This window comes from Hypanus sabinus, chromosome 8 (assembly GCF_030144855.1).
Source record: "Hypanus sabinus isolate sHypSab1 chromosome 8, sHypSab1.hap1, whole genome shotgun sequence".
Taxonomy (NCBI): Eukaryota; Metazoa; Chordata; class Chondrichthyes; order Myliobatiformes; family Dasyatidae; genus Hypanus; species Hypanus sabinus.
The window spans coordinates 160213782-160238984 of NC_082713.1; the positions used below are offsets into that span (position 1 = coordinate 160213782).

The window sequence follows — 25203 nt, forward strand, 5'->3', positions numbered from 1 at the left end:
TGCACTCGGCGCAATGACAGTAAAGTTGAATCTAATCTAATCTAATATTATTTTTCTTTGAAGCGCAGGAACTCCTTCCTACGTTTTCCCTGATTACTTCTGAAAAATCCAATCTTCCATTATGTAAAGGCAAAAAAAAAACCCACTAAGAGAACGAAAGGGCAGATGCGATAGAGACTAATAGACTAGGAAATTCTTTATTCGACATCTCCAAGCTCCAGTACCTGAACATTATTGGTTACCCACAGGAGGTACCAACCTCTACAAAGTCAACTGCAAACTCGGGACCAATGGACCCAGGTGGTTCCTTATACATTTCTGATACATTCAAAGATCAAAGTAAATTTTATTACCAAATAACATACATTGTCACCCTGAGAATCATTTTCCTGCGGGCATACTCAACAAACCTGTAGATCAGTAACTATAACAGAATCAATATAAGATGAACCAGAGTGCAGAAGACAACAAACTGAGTAAATGCAAATATGAATAAATAACGAGATTGGTGGTATATCTGAGAGATTAATGATGACGACTTCCCTCCCCTGTGCATACTTCTCAGAGGATTATTATTCATAATCCCCTTAATAAGTGAACTAGGCTATTTTTCTCAGCAACAATCCAAAATAAATAATTACTTTGTATACTTACAAAAGATGACCCTGAGATAAACGGTTGCTGCATACGCTTATTGGAAATCCTTCCTCATTTTGGAATAGCGCTTTAACATTACTTCACATCCCTCTGTAACAAATGGGTTGAAACAGTTGTTGCACTTTCTCACTAGTTAGCACCCCACCGACAGACTGTAAGCAAAATTACCAACTAAATGTATCAGTGTTCAACTATTGCAACCTCTGGCGTGTGGTTGCAAGTAAAACCCTTGCGAAAAATAAGCATTCCCCACTGGGCTCTCACATTGTTGCCCTTTGAAAGGTCTCGCCCGGTGCTGCGATCAGCTGATGGTCCTTTCCTGTTTTGGAGGCGCATGTGACTGGTGAATCATTGAAGACAGCAGAGTGCGCAGCTCTGAATTTAAAGTGAGGAAATCTACGTAGAGTGGCTGTGTTCTGCGCGATGGCTGCTCTGTCCACAGTGTACTCGGCTGCCACTCTGCTCTTTTTCTACGTTGCACTTGCACTGGTCAGTTCGAAGAAACCCAACATAGTTTTGATCCTGACGGACGATCAGGATGTTCTCCTGGGCGGAATGGTGAGTGGAGGGCAGAGGCGGCGGGGGTTGGCGACCGAGCGGAGCCTCGGCTGACGGGAGGGCGCGACTGGGGGTTGCTTTAAAGTAGCAGAGGGTTTTTTTTAATGAACAAAACGGACGTCCGTAGTATCGCCAGGCCTGGTCATGTTATTCACAACGATTAGGCCTGCTATGTTAGGCCTGGGTTAAAAATGCCATTAAAGGTTTTTTTTAAAAATCATAGATGCCGGAAATCTGGGGGTAAACAATGGAAACTCTGCAGTTTCCGATGAAGGGTCTTTAACCTGAAACATCAGCTCTGTGTCTCGTCCCTCTGATGCTGCCCGGCGTGCAGAGTTTTCAGCATTTTCTGTTTTCATTAAATACGTAGTTAAACCAGCCAACCATATATTTCAGTCCTTTGCTTGTGACTTAAGTGGCCAATTTAAGGCTCTATCCGCGTTAATGTAGAATGTGTGATGTAGGAAGTAAACTCAGGTATATTTTATTGCGAATATTTCCCCTTCTAGACACCGCTGAAGAAAACCAGAAAACTTATCGGAGACCTTGGAATAACCTTTACTAATGTGGTGAGTTACTTTTCTTTGTAGGGTTAAAGGGTAATTTAGGAACCGGTCTCGGAGTCTCGTCTGTTTTCAATGCTTGTCTGAATGTGTATCGTTGTATTTGTTTTGCAGTTCTGTCTAATTGCAAAATTAGTGCTTAAAATTTGCTAACCTCATTATTTTATAAAATGTTTTATTGAAATATTTGAAATAAATGAAACAATTACTTTAAAGGTTCGAAGTAAAATTTATTATCAGAGTACATGTATGTCACCGCATACAATTACTTTTTTTTGCGGGCAAATCTGTAGAACAGTTGCTGTGAACAGGATCTGTGAACTGTAAATATCAGGAACTGTAACCAAACTGTGAAAATGCACATATAAATAACAGGCATGAAATAACAAGATAAAGAATCTTTAAATAAGTGTGGTTATCTGCTTTGGTTCAAGAGCCTGATGGTTGAGAGGTAGTAACTGTTCCTAAATCTGGTGGTGTGACTCCAGAGGCACCTGTACCTTCATTCTGATGGCTGCTGCTGCAAGAATAGATCATGGCCTGGGTAGTGTCCATCTTTGGATGGTGTTTTTCTACAGCAGTGTTTCATGTAGATATGTGCAATGGTTGGGAGGGTTTTTACTTTTTAATGAAGTCTTGAAAATGGTGAAACGTGCACAATGTCAGTCTACTTCCTTGTTTTAATATGCATTTTGCTTGTGTTTGTGTAGTATGTGGCCAGCCCACTGTGCTGCCCCAGCAGATCCAGTATCCTGACTGGGAAGTATCCCCACAATCATCGTGTGTTTAACAACACCCTTGAAGGGAACTGCAGTAGTAAAGCATGGCAGAAAACACAAGAGCCACATACCTTCCCAGCTATCCTCCATGATCATTGTGGATATCGAACATTTTTTGCGGGAAAATACTTGAATGAGGTAAAGCTCTATTTTCGTATGGTTTCAATTCTATTAATTCCACAAAACAATGTTGCCTTTGCATGTTGTTCTGTTCTTGTGTTCAATGTTATCATGTTATATTTGAGACTCGATGGATTACTTTGAATGCCATTTGCAAGTTTCAAAACATGCTTTTCAAAACAAAACTAGCAGGTTTTATTCCTTCTATAGTTCTGCTTGAGACAACTATAAGATAGGAAGTTCTAAAGCAGGTGTCCTCAACCTGGGGTCCACAGAGCCCTTGCTTTAATGGTATTGGTCCATGACATTTTTAAAAGAAAAAGTTTGGGAACCCCTGTTTTAAATGGTCCTAACCGCAGCTTCTCATCGATATTTGCCAACGAGAAGAATGTGAAGGAGAGGGAGATTAGTGTAGAACATGCTAATTGTGCAGCTAATTGTTGCAAATATGGGCAGGGAAATGGCAGGAGGTTAACCTGGCCAAATGTGAAGTATTGCACTCAGGAAGATCGATTGTAAGGGACAGTACAGTGTTGATAAACAGAAGGGTCTTGGGATCCAAGTACATGTGTCACTCTCTGAAAGTGGCTCTATGGGTTGATAAGGTGATAGAGAAGAATATAGAATGTTAGCACTTATTCTTTCTTTCCCAATCTTTTTATTAAATTTCAAATTAATAAACAAAATATTGATAATGGTACATAGAGATCGGGATTACATTAATAATGATTAACATATAAAAACACATTTCAGTAACCAATGGAGTTGAACCTCCCAATCTCTTAGTAATTAACCATGAAAAAGATATTTTTAAAGAGGGGGATAAAACCCTAAACTAAGAAAAACTAAACTTAAAAAAAAAACAAAGATAGGGCTGCCATATTTCGTTAGTAAAATTATAATTTGTCGTTGACTCTGCTCCTCTATACATGAAAATTTACTAAGGAAAAGGATTCAGAAAGGTTCAGCTTACATCATATGAAAATATTGAAGAAATGGCCTTGCAAGTTTCTTCAAATTTAACCAAAGGGTCGATAGTACCACTCCTAATTTTTTTCCAAATTTAGACATGCTATATGTTTGCACTTGTTAGTTAAGGAATTAAGTTCAACAGTAGGGAAGTTATGTTGCAGTGTAATCAAACTCCAGTTAGGCTGCATCAAAAGTACTCCATTTAGTTCTGGCCACTTGTTAGAGGAAGGAGGTTGAAGCTTTGGAGAAGCTGTGGAGAGATTTACCTGGATACTGCTGAATTAAAGGGAATGTGTTGTAAGAAGCAGTTGGATGAACATGGGTTTTTTTCTGGGGGGCAGCATAAGAGATAAGGTCTGATGTATGTTTATAAAACTGATAAATGGAGGCATAAGTAGACAGCTGATTAATTTCAATCCAGCATTGAAATGTCTAATGCCAAAGAGTTCACATTTAAGATGAGAAGGGGCAAGTTCAAAAGAGGTGTGCAGGGCAGGTTTCTTTCATTGGTTACAAAGAGTGGTGGGTGTCTGGAATGTGCTGCTTTGGGTGGTGCAAAGATGATAGAGTCCCTAGGAAGGCACATGAAGTTTTGATATGGACATTGTATAGACAGAAAGAATTAGTTTGATTGGGCATTTGATTAACTAGTTCAGTGTACTTTGTGGGCCAAAGTTATAAATACTTGGGTGCACCAAAATTTAGATCAGATTTGTAAAAGTTATTACATTTTAAAAGTGAAAGATAAGGTTTTTTAATATGAATGCTTGTTGGTAGTTGTGATTTTCCAACACTTTGTGTGCTGTGGCTTTTCAGTGTTGTATTTACCAGGATGTTCACAAATAATCTGTTAGAAACATTAGGGAATAATTTCATTTCAGATACACTAATTCTATCTTTAGGACAGTTAATCAGAGGACGATTTGTTTCTTTTGCTGTCCTTGCCACGTCTCCATTTGTTTTGATGAGATTTGATGAAGGTCCAAAAATCGAGCGATTGCATTAAAAAGTTAACATTAACATTTATAAAGTAGTTGTGTTGAAAGAGTCAAACGTCTGTTGTTACATTGAACAACTAGCTGCAGATTGCAGTAGATTCTGACTAACTGGGTCATATTGGAACCAGTACATTTTGGCCCAATTAAGCAGCTGCCCGAATTAGCCAAAGTTTCATGGAAATGGTAAAAAAGGACAAACTGAGTAACAACTTATTGTTTAAATTAAATACAGAACAAATTAGAGCACCAATTCTACTACAGTACTATTAAAATGCGTATTAGTTAATAGTTATTAATGGAGGAATTCATTCAATGTATGCTGTTGTTTTCTTTTGAATGTAAATGAAAAAAGTCAGTGTGGACACCTAGTGCCGATAATGGACTGCTTTCAGAAAATGCTTTCTCCAAATTTTCATTGTAACATTCCAGATGATTGTCAATACCTTCAAGTTCTTCGTAGTGAAATAATTTCATTTTCACTTCTGGCATTTCCAAGCCTGAATGCTTGGATCTGCAGTGAGCAAAACCATTCTAAGTGGTTTTACTGCATTTTTTTCTCACCAACTGTCAGTGATAAAAATCACTGCTTTTTGAACACCAACATATGCAACTGATGCTAATTTAAAAACTGATTAATCTAAGCACAGTGTACTGTCTGGTGGGCACACAATTGCATGTACTGACACTAGCTAGAAACTGTTCAGCAACAGTCTTCTGTCCCAAGTATACATCAAAGTGTACTAAATGTGTACTGAGTGTACTAGAGGTGTTGGAGTTGTTAAAATACATTAGGACGGTTAAGTCCCCGGAGCCTGATGGAATATTCCCCAGGCTGCTCCACGAGGCGAGGGAAGAGATTGTTGAGCCTCTAGTTAGGATCTTTATGTCCTTGTTGTCCACAGGAATGGTACTGGAGGATTGGAGGGAGGTGAATGCTGTCCCCTTGTTCAAAAAAGGTATTAGGGATAGACTGGGTAATTATAGACCAGTGAGCCTTGTGTCTGTGGTGGGAAAGCTGTTGGAAAAGATTCTTCGAGATAGGATCTATGGGCATATGGAGAGTCATGGTTTGATCAGGGACAGTCAGCATGGCTTTGTGAAGGGCAGATCATGTCTAACAAGCCTGATAGTTTTTTGAGGAGGTGACCAGGCATATAGATGAGGGTTCTGCAGTGGATGTGATCTATGTGGATTTTAGTAAGGCATTTGACAAGGTTCCACACAATAGGCTTATTCAGAAAGTCAGAAGGCATGGGATCCAGGTAAGTTTGGCCAGGTGGATTCAGAATTGGCTTGCCTGCAGAAAGCAGAGGGTCATGGTGGAGGGAGTACATTCAGATTGGAAGGTTGTGACTAGTGGTGTCCCACAAGGATCGGTTCTGGGACCCCTACTTTTCGTGATTTTTATTAACAACCTGGATGTGGGGGTAGTAGGGTGGGTTGGCAAGTTTGCAGACGACACAAAGGTTGGTGGTGTTGTGGATAGTGTAGAGGATTGTCGAAGGTTGCAGAGAAATATTGATAGGATGCAGAAGCGGGCTGAGAAGTGGCAGATGGAGTTCAACCTGGAGAAGTGTGAGGTGGTACACTTTGGAAGGACAAACTCCAAGGCAGAGTACAAAGTAAATGGCAGGATACTTGGTAATGTGGAGGAGCAGAGGGATCTGGGGGTACAAGTCCACAGATCCCTGAAAGTTGCCTCACATGTAGATAGGGTAGTTAAGAAAGCTTATGGGGGTATTAGCTCTCATAAGTCGAGGGATAGAGATTAAGAGACGCGATGTAATGATGCAGCTCTATAAAACTCTAGTTAGGCCACACTTGGAGTACTGTGTCCAGTTCAGGTCACCTCATTATAGGAAGGATGTAGAAGTATTGGAAAGGGTACAGAGGAGATTTACCAGGATGCTGCCTGGTTTAGAGAGTATGCATTATGATCAGAGATTAAGGGAGCTAGGGCTTTACTCTTTGGAGAGAAGGAGGATGAGAGGAGACATGATAGAGGTGAGAAGATATTAAGAGGAATAGACAGAGTGGATAGCCAGCACCTCTTCCCCAGGACACCACTGCTCAGTACAAGAGAACATGGCTTTAAGGTAAGGGTGGGAATTTCAAGGGAGATATTAGAGAAAGGTTTTTTACTCAGAGAGTGGTTGGTGCATGGGATGCATTGCCTGAGTCGGTGGAGGCAGCTACACTAGTGAAATTTAAGAGACTACTAGACAGGTATATGGAGGAATTTAAGGTGGGGGGGGGAGATATATGGGAGGCAGGGTTTAAGGATTGGCACAACATTGTGGGCCAAAGGGCCTGTACTATGCTGTACTATTCTACGTTATAAATGAGGGGCATCCTGGCTCTTTTCTCAATTGGGTTTGTTCTTTAAGAGTTGTCCCAGATAATCCCTGCTCTGACCAATTAACTGGAATCCACCGTATTCTCAAATTGCAGCCCTCCATCTGCATTTCCACTGTGACGCTTTTTTTTCCTCTCTGCCACTGCATGTTTCAGTTCTTTTGTAGAGGAGATGGATCGAAATAACATCCAGTATAATGCCAGACAGCCCCAGATCTGGTTGCTGGAGTTCAAGATAACCTTTGTATTTTCCAGGCATCCTTACGTCCTGCCGCTTTCAGCTGATAGATGATTTGCTTCAGTATTAACTGATCTGTAAATGGAATTAAAACAGGTCTGGTTACACACTATGTGTTGCTTCTTCCACAGTATGGATCAGAGCCTGCAGGTGGAGTTGAACATGTTCCACCAGGCTGGGATTACTGGTATGCTCTGGTAGGTTTTTTTTTAGTTTGTATTGTCTACAAATTAATGACCTAGCTGTGTAATTTGTGTTGGACTGTAGACTAATCATTGGGATAAATCTAATGGATTGCTTTAGAGTGTATTCCAAATTTTTTTTTAAGTGTGAATACTTTTTAAAAAAAAAATGTAAAATTGGAAGAGAGGTCTATAACAATTTCACAAGAAATGAAAATGTAATGTGTTGCATTTAATATAAAAAAAATCACTATCATATTTCTGTGCTATTAGTATTTTATTTTGGAATGGGACATTTGTGTCTACTTGAGTATAATCCCAAAACTGGCTGGTTACTCCTTTCTGACAGGTGAAGAATTCAAAATATTATAACTACACACTTTCTGTCAACGGAAAGCCACAGCATCATGGCCAGAACTATAGTAAAGATTATCTAACTGATTTACTAGTAAGTAACTTAATTTTTCTTGTTTACCAATAATGACTAGAGCACAAAAGTTTCTTGATGAGTTCAAGTACCATGCAAACGCGTTAATCCATATCAGCTGCTTTAGTGAACTGCTGTGATATGGAATGTTGGTAACATTCAGTCTTCTGATCCATTCCTGAGCAGCCAGTAAAATGTATTTCCCTACATCCAGTCTCTGCCCAGTTAGACGGAAACAACTACTGTAATTTTCAAGGTTTTCTCACTACTTTTTTGTTGTCCCAATGTGCTTTGAATCCAAATGAAGAACTATTGCAATGTAGCATGCCTGCGACTTGTTTAAACTTTGCAGAGTGCCGACAATTGCAGTAAGTTGTCTTGCTAGCTTGGAGATTTTTCATATCTCCTTGGAAAGGATGTAGCATTGACCATGCAACATTCCATTTGTGATATTCTTGGATAACAGCCTAATTCTGCTAAATCCTAGAGCAGACTTTAATTCTATTGTCATGGCTGGAGGACTAGTTTTTGACTGGCATAAATGCTGTAAATTAGATTTTATACTTTAATATTTTCCAATTGCATATATTTATTTTCAATGCTTTCAAGTTGTAACTAAAGCTTTAAGGTATTGAATCATATGCACCACCCTGCCCTCTCTCCACCTTGCTGCTTTGCCTTCATTACATTCAACAAAGGAGGTATCAGAAGTGGAACACAATTGTGCAAGAATAGCAATGATTATTGTTCAAGGATGAATTGCAGGTCTAGGTTTCTTCAATAAGCTAAGCTCAACTGTGATAATAAATTAGTGCACAGAATCAGTAATATTTAAGATCATGTAACATGGAGAGATTTGGGCTATTACTTCCCCTTGGGTCCTCTCCTCCTTCCCTTTCTCCTATGGTCCACTTTCCTCTCCTATCAGAATCCTTCTCCAGCCCTTAAACTTGCCCACCCATCAGACTTCACCTATCACCTTCCAGTTAGCTGCCGCCTCCTCTCCTCACCTTTTTATTCTGGTGTCTTCCCCCTTCCTTCTCAGTCCTGAAGAAGGATCTCTGCCCAAAATATGGACTGCTTATTCATTTCCATAGATGCTGCCTGACCTGCTGAGTTCCTCCACCACTTTGTGGGTGCGTGTTGCTTTGGACTACAATAGTTTCTTTGTTCCTGGTCTAGTGGAATGAATGGGCAGTATGTGGTATTTTTATTACAAGTTGCCCTCTGTTTACAGACTGTGATCTTAAAATCATTATTTGAACTTGATGGCACATTTATAATTGCTACACTTTTTGTTTGGTAGTCGAATGTTTCATTGGAATTCTTGGAATACAGACCCAAGTATGTGCCTTTCTTCATGATGATCTCAACTCCAGCACCACACTTCCCTTGGACTCCTGCCCCACAATATGAAAAAAATTTTATGAAAGTGAAAGCACCAAGGAACAGTAACTTTAATATACATGGAAAGGTAAAAAAAAATTTGAGTGATTTTATTTGTGCAATAAACTGGGAACCAAAAATAATTTTGAATAATATTTTGCATGTTAACTATTAAGACTCGTTTCTGGTTTGGGCTGTAATCATTTGTATTGATATTGTAATATGCTTTCTGTAACGTGAGTAGTATGACTTAAAGACAACTAATTTAGCTTTGTTGGATGGGTTTTCATGGAGTTTGTTAAAATATTATCTTTGGAAGCTCCTATAAAAGTTTGAGTATACATTCATAAACCTTGTATTAAGGTAGATGAGGAAAGTACAGTTTTCAATTTGTGGTTTGCATATTAATACATTTAAAAGACTGGTGTATCTATTCTATGTACTTTAATGTGGTCATGTCTTAATTAACCATCCTTTTGAACTCTTCAAAGGATAAACATTGGCTAATCAGGCAAGCAAAGACGCCCATGTCCAACTCTTCAATTCAATTTCTGGATAATGCTTTTCGAAAAAGGTACAGTTCTTTCTCATGCTTAACTTTTTGCAGATTTGCAAAGGATGAATTCTCAATCCTAAGTACATGTTTTTCGCCCCCCTTAGATGGCAAACATTATTATCAGTGGATGACCTTGTTGAAAAAGTAGTGAAGAAACTGGATGCAATCAAAGAGTTAGAAAACACCTATATTTTCTTTACATCAGATAATGGCTACCATACAGGTAAACACTAGGAACTTTATGCTGTGACAAGGTTTGAGCTTTATTTAAGCTAGCCAGGTTTGTTCAGTTAGGAGCCTTCTTGTGTACAGTTGTCTCCCCCCCCCCCCCCCCCCCCCCACTTTTACCAAGGTACAACGTTCCTATGAAACCTTTCTTAAGCCGAAATGGCATAAAGCGAAGAACCATTATTTATATGGGAAAAGTTTTCGTAAAAGCGAAAATCTGCTTTGTAATGTGAAAACAGGTTACTAATGTAGGTCTTTTCTAAAAGCTAAGTGGCTTAAAGCAAATTCATAAAGTGGGGGATGCCTATAGTGGGATTATAAATGGAACATGTACTGCTTTGTACCTTGGATGGTTGCATGAAAGACTGATACAAAGGTTTATCAATATGCTTTGAGATGGAATGTATGACCAGTACAGTTCAGAAAATACTTTTACAATTAATGTTTAGATTTTGGCTTGACATCAATAAGGAATTCTTTGTTTGCATGATAAAAACATAGAAAACCTACAGCACAATACAGGCCCTTTGGCCCACAATGCTGTGCTGAACATGTACTTTACATGTGTAATTTTTATATTTATATCTCTCCTGTTTGAAATGGGTAGAATTCTGCTTTGTAACTGGGGTTTAAATTGTTCAAGCAGTCTTCTCAGCCTCACCTTCAGCAATCTTCTGCTCCTCTGAGAATTTGCAAACTTTTCTTGCTGCTGCCTGTAAGGAGTTTGTACACTCTCCCCGTTACCACGTTGGTTTCCTCCGGGTGCTCCAGTTTCCTCCCATGTCTTAAAAGACCGACCAGTGGATAGGTTTATTAGTCATTGTAAATTGCCTGTGATGAGGCTAGGAACAAATCGGGGAGTTGCTGGATGGCATGGCTCCAAGGGCTGGAAGGGTCTGCTCCGTTCTGTATGTCAATAAATAAATCATCCTTTGCCATTTATCAATGTACTCATCTCAGAACCGCTTGATGTAATAATACAAGACTGAGGCAGCATTGTTTTATTCTGTTCTAAAGAAAATGCGTGGATAGCAGAAATATTAAAATAAAAGCAGAAGTTCTGTAAATACTCAAATTAGAGAGCATCTAAATGAAAGATGATTGGTGTTCATCTGATGCAAAGTCAGTCTTATTTCAGAGTATTTACTAGTAAAAATAAAACTCTATCTGCTATAAATTTGTATTTAGTGGGACTTTCTGCTATAGTAATGTACTGTTTTAAATGTTTTTCAGGTCAGTTTTCTTTGCCAATTGACAAACGACAGCTGTATGAGTTTGATATCAAAGTGCCATTACTAGTGCGAGGACCTCACATAAAATCTAACACTAGTAATAAGGTATGTGCTGCAGGCTGAATTTTCAGTCCAAGACTTGTGTTCAAAATTATCTAAAGAAGAAGGCAGGCATAATATTTTAATCTGTTTATATGCACCTGCGATGTTTCAGAAGCCAAAGTGGCTTTATGAATTCAAGGGTAGTAATTCTTTTGTAAGTGTAATTTTGTTTTTTTTTAATGCTCATCTGAACCAGCATGTAGTCTTTGAAGCCATCTCTTTGACTTGTAGGGAAAGACAGTCTAACCAACCATTCATCTTTTAATTTTTTTTTTTGTTTTACTTTGTCTGGTGTCAGTCTCTCTCTGACAATATCATACTAGGCTTAATACATGCAGAAACTCATAACTGACCCTCCTGTGCTCTTGATGCCATCTGCCTGCGGCCTCTCCCAGCCTCTGAGTTCACTAAAAGATTATTTAGCATCATAAGCAGTTGCTAACATCCATATTCCCTTTATTATTCAAGAATATTGGAATTAAACATGAATGTAAAATGTTTTCTAGATTTAAACAGGATATGGAATTTTACTTTATTTCCCTTTTTCCGTTGCATACTTGTGGGGATATAAACTTGTGGCTAGGAAGCAGTGTCCTGACTCATTTAACATTATAGAAAATGTCAGAGTATTTTTTGATTGTAATTCCTGCTGGTTGGATAGCTTACTTCATAACAAATTTTCACTTGTAAAAATATGCCCATTTCAGTGAACAACATCCTTTTGGTCAATATTTTCGGCTTACTTAAGTTGTAAGCTGGTTCCAGCATACCTTCTGCACTCTGAGAGATACAGGTTGTTCTTAAAGAGCGATCTTATGGAGATAGAATAGCTTGAGGTAAAAATTGTTGCTGGGTTCTCCTGTGTTTGCCGTCACATTCATCTGCTTATCAGGTGCAAGTATCAATAAATTTTCCGAAACTAATTATTTGCAGCTTTTTTCTGCATTGAGTAAACGAATTTCAAGAACCATTTTTGCATATGAATAACATTATTTTGTATCTGAATAATAGGTTTCTTGAACTGCCTCCATCTCTTCACCTCTCTGCCTTTCTCCAATCTGTGCCCAAAAAAAAATGTTCTCTGGATAATGTACCCAAGCAACATTGTTGATTCCCTCTCTGGGAAAAACAATTTCTCTTTAGTTTATGATCCCCTTCCCATTTGCTGTCTCCATCCTAAAATATAACAAATCACTTCTTGCCCCCTCTTCTTGTAATACTGAATCTCTGAAGTGATTTTTCTGTCCAACAAACAGATAAAATTACGGGAAGTTTATTGATTAGAAGGGAATTGATCAACCTACTTACGTAGATTATGCATAGCTCTTTAGAAAGTCAGCTCTTGAAGGAAAGTAAGGTCTGAAATAGCAATATTTCTGTGGAGTAAAGGAAATTACAGTGGTATGAGAGAGGAGGTGGCCAAAGTAAATTGGACGGAGCTGCTGGTGGAGATGACAACAGGGCAGCAACAGCTTGAGTTTCTGGGGAAAATGTGGAAGGTGCAGGACAGATGTACTTCAAAAACTTGGAAATGCTCAAATGGCAAAATAGTACATCTGTGACTGACAAGGGAAGTCAAAGCTAATGTAAAAACAAAAGAGGGGGCAAAAATTACCTGGAGGATAGAGGATTGGGAAGCTTTTTAAAAACCTAGAGGGCAACTAAAAGAATCATTAGAAGGGAAAAGATGAAATATGAAAGCAAACTAGCGAATAATATCAAAGTGGATAGTAAAAGCTGCTTCAAGAATGTTTTTAAAAGAAATGAGTGGATGTGGGACTGCTGGAAAATAAGGCTGGAGAAATAACAGGGAACAAGAAGATGGCAGATGAACTGAATTGAGTATCTTGCATCAGTCTTCACTTTGGAAGACAGTAGGAGTGTGCCAAATGTTGTGGTGTGTGAGGAAAGAGAAGTGAGTGCAGTTACTATTACAAGGGAGAAGAAGCTCAAAAAGCTGAAAGACCTAAGGGTACATAAGTCACTTGGACCAGATGAACTGCTCCCTGGGGTTCTGATATAGTTAGCAATTGCGATTGTGGAGGCATTAACAGTGATCTTTCAAAAATCATTGAACGTTGGTATGGTGCCAGAGGACTGGAATATTGCAAATGTCACTTCACTCTTTAAGAAAGGAAAGCAGCAGAAAGGAAACTATAGACCGGTTAGCCTGACCTCAGTGGTTGGGAAGATGTTGGAGTCAATTGTTAAGAATGAGGTGAGGAAGACTTGGTGACTCGAGACAAGATAGGACAAAGTTGGCGTGGTTTCCTTAATGGAAAATCTTGCCTAATTTGGAATTCTTCGAGCAGTTTTCAAGTAGGATAGATAAAGGGAATGTAGTGGATGTTGTACATTTGGATTTTCAGAAGGCCTTTGATAAGGTGCCACACATGAGGCTGCTTACCAAGTTAAGAGCCCATGATATTACAGGAAAGTTACTAGCATGGTTAGAGCATTGGCTGATTGGTAAGAGGCAGTAAGTGGGAATAAAAGGATCCCTTTCTGGTTGGCTACCAGTGAGTAGTGGTGTTCTGCAGGGGGTTGGTCTTGGGACTGCTTTTTGTGCTGTATATCAATGATTTAGATGATGGAGTAGATGGCTTTGTTGCCAAATTTTCAGATTTTAAGATTGGTGGAAGGAGAGGTTCTATTGAGGAAACACGTAGGCTGCAGAAGGACAGATTAGGATAATAGCCAGGGAAGTGGAAAATGAAATGCAGTGTTGGAAAATTCATGGTCATGAACTTTGGTAATAGAAATAGGTGTGCAGACTATTTTCTAAACTGGGCAAAAATCCAATAATCTGATGTGAGTCCTTCTGCAAGTTAACCTTTGAGGGTATTCTGCATGTTGAGTCAGCGGTGAAGAGAGCAAATGCAATGTTAGCATTCATTTCAAGAGATCTTGAATACAAATGCAGGAATGTGATGCTGAGGCTTTATAAGGCACTAGTGAGGTCTCTCCTTGAGTATTGTGAATAGTTTTGGGCCCCTTCATTGTAGTAAAGATGTGCTGGCATTGGAGACGGTCCAGAAGCAGTTCACAAGGATGATTGAGAAAGGAAGGGTTATCAAACAAGGAACATTTAATGGCTCTGGGTCTGTACTCTGGAATTTAGAAGGATCATGAAGGGGGATCATTGAAACCTTTCGAATGTTGAAAGTCCTGGACAGAGCAGATGTGGAAAGGATATTTCCCATTGTGGGGATGTCTAGGGAAAGAGGTCACAGCCTAGGATAGAGGGGTATCAATTTAAACCAGGAATGTGGAGAAATTTCTTTAGCCAAAGGGTGAAGAATTTGTAGCGTTTGCTACCACTGGCAGCTGTGGAGGTTGGGTCATTGGGTATATTTAAGGCAGAGATTGATAAGTTCTTTACTGGACACTGCATCAAAGGTTACGGGAAGAAGGCCAGGAAATGGGGTTGAGAAGTGGTAAAAAAAGGACCAACCATGACTGAATGATGGAGCAGACTCAATAGGCCAAATGGCCTAATTCTGTTCCTATATCTTGTGGACTTGTGTTAAGTTCTGTTTGAAGCTATCAGTCCATTAAATCAACCAGTTTCAAAATCTGATTTTCTGCTTGCTCATCTTCTCCCTTGTTTGAAGTGCTAAAATTTGATACAAACTAATGAACTGCTTTTTTTTTTTAGAGAATGCAATCTCCAGTTTTGTGCAACCACAAAATTATTGTTTTGGAAAGCAAGACTGGATTATGCAAACCAGAAAGCAGCATGAAGCACTGAATTCTTTTCCTTGCCTCTAAGGTTTTACATTAGGGTTCCCTGACAGACCTGAGACACTGTCCTTTCCCAAAGTGTTATTAAACCAGAGCTGCTCATTCTGTGGTGTAAGCAACTACAAGTTTGGTGACCATCTCCAATCCAAATTGCTTCCAGCAGGACTGTAAACTAAATGAGCATTTACAGCCAAGGGTGGGATATTCTGACCCACAATATTTCAGCAATCTACTTTCTCTTTTGAACTTAGAAACGTGTTCACACGTGCAGAAACCTAAAAACATTTAAGGCATTATAATAGTGTCCTGTCGAAACATAGAAAATCCACAGCACTTCGCAGGTCCTTTCACCCACAACGTTGTGCTGACCATGTAACCTAATCCAGAAGCTGCCTAGAATTTCCCTACTGCATAGTGTTCATCAAATTCATTTAAATGAGTTAAATTTTATTTTGGATAATTTAACAATATTACTATGCTGTATATTTGCATTCCATATTTTTATGGTTCTCGAAATTCAGACTTAATTCTGTGAATTGAAATTCCTTCATAAATTGAATCTATTCCCCATGCATATGATTTGGATGATAATCTCTTTAAAATTATGTGACAGTTGTTTTCCCCTAAAATTGGTCAACCACTGAAATAAGTTCTATTGAATATATTGTGAGGAGAGTGAGATCTATAGCAGTTGGATTGAAATGAATCATTTTCTGATTTTTCTGTGCTACTGATAAATCTCTGAATTCAGCAACCAGTTCTCATTTTTGGCACTGTCTTTAATCTTTTTAAAATTAATTGGAAAGACTCTAGCAAAGTTTAAATTGAGAATATTTCTTTCTTCTCCAGCTGCTTGTAGCAAATATTGATTTGGCTCCCACGATCTTGGATATTGCTGGCTATGACATTAACAAGACGAGGATGGATGGCAAGTCTCTCCTGCCTCTGCTGGTAGGTTTGTAATTAGCTGATTAGGTTTGTGTAGCCAATAGATTTTTTAAAAATCTATTTTTTTTAAAATAGATAACATTTATTATAGCTAACATTTTTCAGGTATTTCCAATCATATAAAAAGGTAACTCTGTGAGATAACTAATTTCATCATCAATTTAACACAGATCTACCTCGAGCTTTATTTTGGCTGCAAATCCATGACAAAGAAGTTGGATTTTATGATGATAAAACTCAATAATCATTAAACATAATTTGGGTACGTTGGTAGCATAGCAGTTACTACAGCTCGGGGCATTCCAGAGTTCAATTTTGGCACCGTACAATCAGGAATCACTGTATGTCCTCCTTGTGGAAGTGTGGATCTTCCCCCAAGTGTTCCGGTTTCATCCCAAAATCCATGGACATGCCAGGTAGGTTAATTGGTCATGATAAATTGTCCCGTGATTAGGTTGGGGCAGCAGGGCTCAAAGGGCCTACTCCACACTGTACCACTAAATAAATAAATACATTTTGAGGGGGTTAATGTGCATATTTAAGAATGTTGTACACTATATCTGAAACTGACTTTGTGACTCGTCATTCTTCTTTCGTCAGAATGATGCTGCAAAAAACGTGACCTGGAGGACTGACCTCCTTGTGGAGTATCAAGGGGAGGGACGGAATAAATGTGACCCTTACTGTCCTTCATTAGGGCCTGGGGTGACAGTAAGTTTTATTTCTGATGCTGTAAAGTTTGTATGCTATTTGAAGGCAATTGTAACATAAATAACTTAAATGCAGGCTTTAACAAAATTGAGGAAACTTCCTAAGTAAGTTTGGAGTGTGTGTTTGAAACTTCAGTTGTCCTGGGGTTGTAAAAAGGCCTAGAGTTCTTTTTAAAAAGTTGTCATAGCTTCCACCAAGCATTTACTTGGAGTAGGTAACACACATAAAATGCTGAAGGAACTCAACAGGTCAGGCAGCAGCTGTGGAAATGATGAAACAGTCAGCATTTTCCAGCCAAGGCCCTTCAGGATTGGGAAGGAAGGGGGAAGACGCCGGAATAAAAATAGTGAGGGGAGGGGAAGGAGGCTAGCTGTAAAGTGACAGGTGAAGCCAGGTGGATGGGAAAGGGAATGAGATGGAGAAAGAATCTGAAAAGAGAGTGGACCATAAGAAGAAAGGGAAGAAGGAGGGGGCCCAGGGGAACTTATGGGCAGGTGAGAAGTAAAAGGGTTGATAGTGGTAAGAAAGTCAACTTGGTTGTATACTTCCATTGCCTGCTGTAAAACATTCCTTGGTGTTGATGAGTGGCAAAATTTTAAAGGGGAGTTGTGTGTTTTTTTTTAAAAGGGGGGAATGGGAAATTAAATTGCGGAACCTCTTGAAAATAATGAAAGGGGAATGGAACTAAAGGGATTTCTGTGGGGTTGAGCATAGAGCCATGGACCGAATGGCTGCATTGTATGATAATAAATATGTTAACTCCACTTATTGTATCTAACCTTTTCCTGTAGAGCTGCTTCCCTGATTGTGTATGTGAAGATGCATATAACAACACCTATGCGTGTGTGAGAACTATTGCCACCCCAGCTGACCTACAGTACTGTGAATTTGATGATAGTGAGGTGAGTGCAGTTGAGGTACAATTCCATTGTCCTTTTTTTTGTTGTCTGTTCATTAAAATGATGCTTTCTCCGCACTGTTTTCTCCATTAAACTATTCAAGCCAGTTGGAGTTTCTTTAGTCATTATACTAATATCTGGTTTAAATGGTCTGTCGTTATGGTGACATTTTAATGTAATTGGGGCAGTTTCATTGGAAGATAAGACCAACTTCTGAAGAGGAAGGTTCTACCCAATTTGTGTTTGTAGGCTAACTTTAAATTATTAGTCTTGATGAACGTTTGGGAAAATTTCCAGCAAGATTTGAGTTTGAATTGTAATTGTACTTGAATTGTAATTTCAGTACAATGTAAGTTTATTATCAAGGTACATGTATGTATGCCACCATATGTAACCCTGAGATTCATTTTCTTGGAGGCTGAAAATCCATAATAGAACAAAAACTCTCTCAAAATCAATGAAAGACCACATCAACCTGGGCGCTTAACCAATGTGCAAAACCCAACAAACTGCAAATACAAAGATAGAGATAATAAATAAGCAATAAATATTGAGAACATGTGATGAAGAGTCTTTGAAATGTTCCCACAACCCATGGACTCACTTTCAATGATGGGACAAGTGAAGTTGAGTGAGGTTATCCCCTTTTGGTTCAAGAATCTGATGGTTAAGGGGTAATAATTTCCTAAACCTGGTGTTGTGGATCCTGAGGCTCCTGTACCACCTTCCTGATGGCAGCAATGGGGAGAAGGCATGCCCTGCCATTTGGGGGGTCTCCGAGGGATGCTGCTTTCCTACAGCAACACTTCATGAAGATGTACTCTGGGTGCAGAGGGTTTTATCCGTGATGCTGTGGGCTGTATTAGATGGTTTTTGTAGGATTTTCTGTTTGAGAGCATTGGTATTTCCATACTAGGCTATGTTTTGCTTTTTTTTTGTAGTCCTGTAGGTAAAGTCTTTGGAACCCTTCAAAGAACTGTGAAAATGGGGTCTGCTTGCTGGTAAAGCAGAGGTTGATATTTGTTATAAGCAAGGGATTTAAAGATTATTAGGATATGTAGGAAGAAGTAGTAATGGGGTCAACCATTGTCTTGATGATTAACTACAGGTTTGAGGGGCTGAGTTGCCTACCTCTGTCCACAGTTCTAATCAGGTACAAGCATTCCAATTAGTCAGTCTTCATGATTTGATTTCCTGTAATGAAAATGCCATTTCTTTTGGTAGGTGCTGAGTTATTGATTTTTTCAATAACTCAAGTCTCGTTGTCTACTTGCATTGGTAGGAAGTGAGGTAGAACTGAATGGATAAGGTGCCACAAAATCTAACCTTTTAACGTAGCAGGCCTTGTGATCATTAAATAGCAATGATTTTGAAACTGGAATTGGCCTAATGGCAACTTTTGTAGTGCCGGTGAAGTATAAATGAACCTGGCTAGATTATCTTCTGATAGAAAACTCATTTGTTGGATGTTGGCCCCCTCTGTCCTGTCTTTGATTAATCTGCAGGAATTTCCCTCTGCAACATGACAGGACGAGATTCAAGGTGGATGGGGATGTGATGTATATTCACAGATGTAACTGAGTAAATTCTGGGAATACTTCTGGCAATTATTTTCTTCCATTTTCATAGTTGCAATTTATATGTCAGCAGCAAGTGAAGTTTCTTTCTGATTTTTCAAATATTGGGTTAAATTTTCCAATGCCTTGTTAATGATGAAATGAGGATTTAAAAAAAAATTAAGGCAGTGATATTTACAATGCACAATTAATGAAAGTGTAGCCTGTACATCATTGCACAGAAAAGCAAACCCATTTTCTTCACCTGAGTATTTTTCCTTTTGTACTTAGGTCTTTGTGGAAGTCTATAATCTAACCTCTGACCCACACCAGATCAATAATATAGCAAAGACTATAGATCAAGAAATCCTTGAGAAGATGAACCATCGTCTAATGATGTTACAGTCTTGTTCTGGATCAACATGTCACACGCCTGGGGTATATGATCCAAGGTAAGGAAAAATAGTGCAGCAGTGGTAAACACTAATGCAGTATTTCCATTGCTATCGACATGCTGCTCGAACAATTACAAATGGGAGAGAGTGACTTCCTGCAGTCCCTTGCTCTGTCTCAGCAATCAATATAGGTAGCCAATGTTTGTGAATAGCTGCTGTTGCCTGTTTTCTGAATCCAAGTCTTGGGCATTCAGACAGGTGTCCAGATGCAACAGAAGTGGAAATGATTTTTTTATATAGCACCTGCATCTTAACTTGGAAGAGGGCTTTGTTTCAGGGTTTGAGGCAAAATGATCAATGGTTGTTACAGAAAATAGAACAGTACAACAGAGTATGGGTCCTGCAGGCCATTGTGTAGTGCCATATGACATGGGCAGAATGGCCCACTTCTGCTGCACAATTCCATCATGGCTGATCCTGGATCCCACTCCACCCCACAGATGTGCCTTCTTGCCGTATCCTTTGGTGCCCTGACCGACCAGGAAACTATCAGCTTCTGCCTTAAATATACCCATGGACTTGGCCTCCACCACAGTCTGTGGCAGAGCATTCCACAAATTTCCTACTCTATATAAACCTAATCCATGATTAATTTAGCCCTTCACTTCTACACAGCCTATATACCTCCATTTTTTTTCTTGTCCTCTCACACCTCCCCTAAACTTGTTGTACTCACCTTAAATGTTGTCCTCCTACTATTGCCTATTGCCACCCTGGAAAAAATGTGCCAGCCGTCCACTCTTTGTGTGTCGATCTTCTACACCTCTATAATGTTCAGTCACTCCAAAGAGCCGGTCAGCACTCTGTCCTCCACACATCTATAGAAATTTGCCCTATTCTATTATCCTAGTTGTTCAAGCACAGTTTCTCTCTGTATATATTTTTGCGCTACCAGTAAATCTATTGCAGAGAATGCAGTTGACTGCTGTCATGCAGATCCACCAAGTATCTACAAGATGGCTTTCCATGCTCATAATAAATGGACTTCTACTTATTCTACTTTCCAAGGGGAAAAAAACTCTTCAGTTTTTTGCCATTTTCTATCTGGCTTGTTTTTTTTAATTCAACCTTGTAGTACTCAATGAAACAATTCTGTTATGGTTCTATTGTGGTTTGTATTGTAAATATTAATGATTTTTCCTTTGTATTTTGGATTTACACTTGTATATGTGCCTCACCTACAGTACATTAAAGTAAAAATTCTTCATAAATTTCACTCCCGTCCAGCTCGTCTGCCTTTTTTCAGTACATGTGGCAATTCCCAGCTATTTGAAAGAATGTAATGAAAGAATAGCTGGTACTGCCACATTTGTACATAGATTTGTGTAACTTGACATGTCCGCCACCTTTGGCTAAGCTGAGAGTTACAGAGCCTTCAGTTCTGATCATTCCATGTATGCAGATTCAATGTGATTGTTGTGCTCATGTTAATGCTACTTTTATTTTGGATCATTATTCAATTTAACAAGATTTTATTTTGTATTTTAGGTACCGATTTGATCCTAGACTAATGTTCCATCATGGTTCTGCTGCACCCAAGCTATTGCGTAAAATCTTATGAGATCTATTTGTCAGTTGTCATTGTGATATGCCATCTCCCTTCTCTGTGGGGCCAGGACTAAACAGAGGAATTTTTTGTTTTCCTTCCTACAATCTCCTTCATTCTATCAAAAATGTGCTTTCCATGTCTTCAAAAACAAGTAATGAGAAATTTTAATACTTTTAGTTTAGTTTCATCAGCTATTTATTTGTGAGAACTATCGTCTTTAAGTTAAAGGAATGTGTGCATATAATCACTCAAGCGAAATATGACCCAAATCAGACAGTTGGGCTTCTGATCTCTTTGCATGAACTGTTATCTGCCAACCAGCAGCTACCGCATCCTCTTTGCTGGGTACTGCGTTTCCTTGCCAGTGAAGTCCCTGCATTTGAACACCATGACATGGGCAGTTTGCATATATATCCTGCACAAACTTTGTTGTAAAGGAACAAGCTATAGACGGCAGGGAATTGAAGTGAATTCTGCTCCACGGTGATAGAATCTTCATTTTTATGCTCAGGAGGCAGATAATTGATTTTTTTTAAAAAATCTATTCAGAATTTAATTTGTTGCCTTTGCCATTCCCTGTCTTGGAATGGAACAAACTATTCAATGCTGAAGAATGATAAATAATTTCCTTCTAGCATTTTTGGGCTCAGACTGGTGCCAGTGGAATAAATTCACCTGAATTGGAATGAACATTCCCCAGTGTTAAATACTCTGTTTTAATCTTGGGCACAATGGCACTATTTCTGTTCTACCCCAGTTGATTTTTGTTTTTATTATCAACCGCAGATCATTAACGGACTCCACTGTTTGTAGGCTACAAGATTTCTCAATCTCTTGGTTGTGGCTCTTTGTGTTGCATCCTTAAAAATGGAAAGAATGTTGTATTTTTAAGTCATATTGCCACCAATTGGCTAGCTTGCCTGTTCTTTGATTCTTTTGTTAGGGAATTGTGGATAAGTAAATTACTTAGTATTGTCAAGTTTACTTCCAATATGCATCATACAATATTTTTTTAAAGATGGAAATGTTGTGTTATTAAGCTTGAAATATTCCAACAGGTTCAGAAACTTATCTATAAAACCTGATTTCAATAGAATGAAATGGAGATTACTTTCAAATGACATAATTCAAATAATTGCACTGAAGGATTTGGGGTCCCCACTTAGTCATCAAACCTGCTGGATCTCTGCTGTTGTGCATTCTTCTTCCCAGCTGAACATGAGAAAGATTTACCACTGAAAGTGGCTATTCATTGCTTACAAAATATGACAAGAATGGCAGCCGTATCCACCATCCTTGTTAACCTGCCATTTGGCTATCAAAATACCTCCATATTTTTGTCTATCAAGTGTTGGCTAAATGATCAATTGTACACTAAACCTAACCACTTAATATAGTATCCTGCACTGTTGTATAAAACTATCAGAATATCTTGTCTTTATATTCAAGGGTGAAATTTTTTTTTGATGTTTTACACTTGTGTTAGTATTTTTAAGTGTTGTAAAAGGCTTGATAATTATGTTAAAGTGCAAACTAATTCTGGGTGGAATGATAAAGCAATGCAAATTGTCTGAAGTTTAAACAAAACAACTAGGCTTTTCACTGGCATAAATATTTAGTGTATGATTGGCATTAGGCATCTAAGTTTTTGTGCATTAGTGAATAAGTTTAATTATCGATGCTTGAGGACTTGGGTTAAACCACGGAAAGGCATATCGTAAGTAATCAAGCAGTTAAAGAGCAAGCATCCGACTTGCCCTGTAATACCAGGGCTCAGAAAGCAATTTGCACAGTATTGCGTTACTGATTACAAATCCCTTGTATTCAGTCCTAAACTAAGATTTCCTTTTATTTCCCTAAACCAGTATATCATACAGTTTGGATAACTATTTGTACAAATATTAGTATTAGGGAGGTTTAGACCTGAGGCACTTGTAATGCTGGTTTGAATTGAGATTTCATGCTTTTTCCAAAGATGAGTTAAGTGCCCTTGATTGTATTTTTGAGACTGTATGCGTGTTTATGATGGCTGAATTCAAATCTTGCACTTATTTAATAAACTACTTTACAATTTCAAGCTTTGATTATTTAAATCCTCCCATCCCACTACTGCTACTTTAAAAAAATTTAGAGCTTTGTAGTCAATGGCACCCAAAAAGCAAGAAAATGCCCCCTCATAAGGTTCAGTTCTATAATTAGTCCTGTGCCTCACCTGCATGTTTTCATGGGGGGGGGGGGGTAGATTTCAGTATTTATATATAGAAAAAGTTTTTTTTTAAATAAGGCAGCCTTGCATGGAATGTAATTATGATATTCTTAATTGTAATTTGACCTTTTCAATAGCTTAAAGATTGTACTTGTCCTTTTTGGTTCAGCCTTGTCTTTAGTTGCCTTCCTGCTGGAATGTGATAAACAGCAGTAGAAGCCTGCTTTGCAATATTAAGGAATCAGAATCAGGTTTAATATCACCTGCATATGACATGAAATGTGTGAACAAATTTCAAACGGTGCAATCCCAATGTAAGTGAACAAATTCCTTGCAGGAATTTGATGTAGCTTTGTTTCTTTTAGAATAATGTTATTTCGGGGAAGAAAGGTTTAGCAGTTTCCTTCAGTTTTTAAAGCAAACTTGAAAGTTTCCCTTGAGTAGAAATTGTAGGAACTGTTCAGATCTATAGTTTTTCCCTGCATTTTCTATTTTATTTCAGACTTCTAGCATCTGCTGTTTCTTCACCCCCCCTCCCCCCCCAATGTCTATAGTATGGTCAGATCCCATAGTGTAGTAAATTAATTTTATAAGAATTAGTATATTAAAACCCTTTTAGAATTAGTAGATTTTGTTAGATTATTAACTACTTGATTGTATCAGTAGATGGTAGACCCACCAATTATTCAAGGAAAATACAAGTTTATCTACATGGGTTCAGTATGGTCAAGTATTTTGTAGCCATAATTTACTCATGAGAAATATCAAATCCAATTCTGATGGATGGGAAGATGAATACATTGTTGCTAATCTGTTTGTAATTCAAGTGAGGTTAACCAGGAGAATGATATTCCATCCATTACTGCAATCTGAATTTTCTGACCACAAAAAAGCCTCTTGTTTTAAAAGAAAATTTGCACAGATAATGATATATTAAGAATAGAGAGGTCAGTTGTTAGTTTACAAATGGATCATTAAAATTTGCACTAAAGATCAGCAAGGCTCTGGAGTGGGTGGGGGTGTAGGGAGAAGCATGTATTGAGCTATTTCCAGAGCAATAGGATTGGGAGGGCGGGGGGGGGGGGGGGGGGGGGAAGGAATTTGCACTAATCTTGTATAGAGCATTAATTTGACCATACTTGCAGAATACTATTTATTATCCATTCCTAATTGCCCTCAAAAAGTAGTGGTAAGCTGTCCTCTGGAGTCACTGCTGTTCTTCTAGTCCAGGTACAAGGTGGTCCATGGTTTAGACCCAGAGTATTGAAAACTGGATGGCAGTATGTTGGAGGGGAACCAGTGGGCAGTGGTTTCCCATATGCTTGTTACCAAAGTTCAAGTACATTTCTTATCAAAGCATGTATACTTTATACAACCTTGAGATTTGTCTGCTTAGAAGCAGCCATGAAAGAACTCCCAATAGAACCCAGTAAAAAGACCATCAAGAGAGGAGAGGAAAAAACAAATTGTGTGGGGGAAAAACAAAGAATTGAACAACATTCAGATCTGTTTGCAGCCAATTCCGAAGACTACTAGGTGCAGGACACAGCCTCGGTCCAACGCAAGAGTTGAGTAAACCCGACGTAACAGCGAGCTGAATGGCCCATTGCTCACTTCCAACCCTGACTGTTTCAATCTGCGCTGGCGTTTAAAATCAGCCAGACCTCAGCTTGTTTCCCTGCCCACAGGGTTGGAGTCTGTTGCCTCGATATGACCAGTACCTGGCCTTTCCAGCTCAATCTTAAATGGTTCAAACCTTGGATCTTTTCTTGCCTCTGCTCT

General features: G+C 38.7%; 1 protein-coding gene across 1 annotated transcript; it reads left to right on the top strand.

Annotated features, from left to right (window-relative positions):
* Nucleotides 1-693: 693 nt before the first annotated feature.
* gnsa (glucosamine (N-acetyl)-6-sulfatase a) lies at nucleotides 694-23292 on the top strand. The gene is made up of 14 exons (XM_059978384.1): nucleotides 694-1215; nucleotides 1725-1784; nucleotides 2489-2695; nucleotides 7372-7437; nucleotides 7772-7870; nucleotides 9156-9323; nucleotides 9727-9809; nucleotides 9896-10014; nucleotides 11253-11356; nucleotides 15947-16048; nucleotides 16646-16756; nucleotides 17548-17658; nucleotides 19503-19663; nucleotides 21155-23292. The coding sequence occupies exons 1-14, from the start codon at nucleotides 1081-1083 to the stop codon at nucleotides 21225-21227; spliced, it is 1599 nt and encodes a 532-aa protein (XP_059834367.1). The 5' UTR covers nucleotides 694-1080; the 3' UTR covers nucleotides 21228-23292.
* The last annotated feature ends 1911 nt before the right edge of the window (nucleotides 23293-25203 follow it).

Bases quoted from the DNA above. Each gene is read 5' to 3' on its own strand.
- gnsa (XM_059978384.1), top strand. From the start codon at position 1,081: ATGGCTGCTCTGTCCACAGTGTACTCGGCTGCCACTCTGCTCTTTTTC. The intron at 2,696-7,371 runs GTAAAGCTCTAT...CTTCTTCCACAG, and splicing joins CGGGAAAATACTTGAATGAG to TATGGATCAGAGCCTGCAGG. The intron at 10,015-11,252 runs GTAAACACTAGG...AATGTTTTTCAG, and splicing joins AGATAATGGCTACCATACAG to GTCAGTTTTCTTTGCCAATT.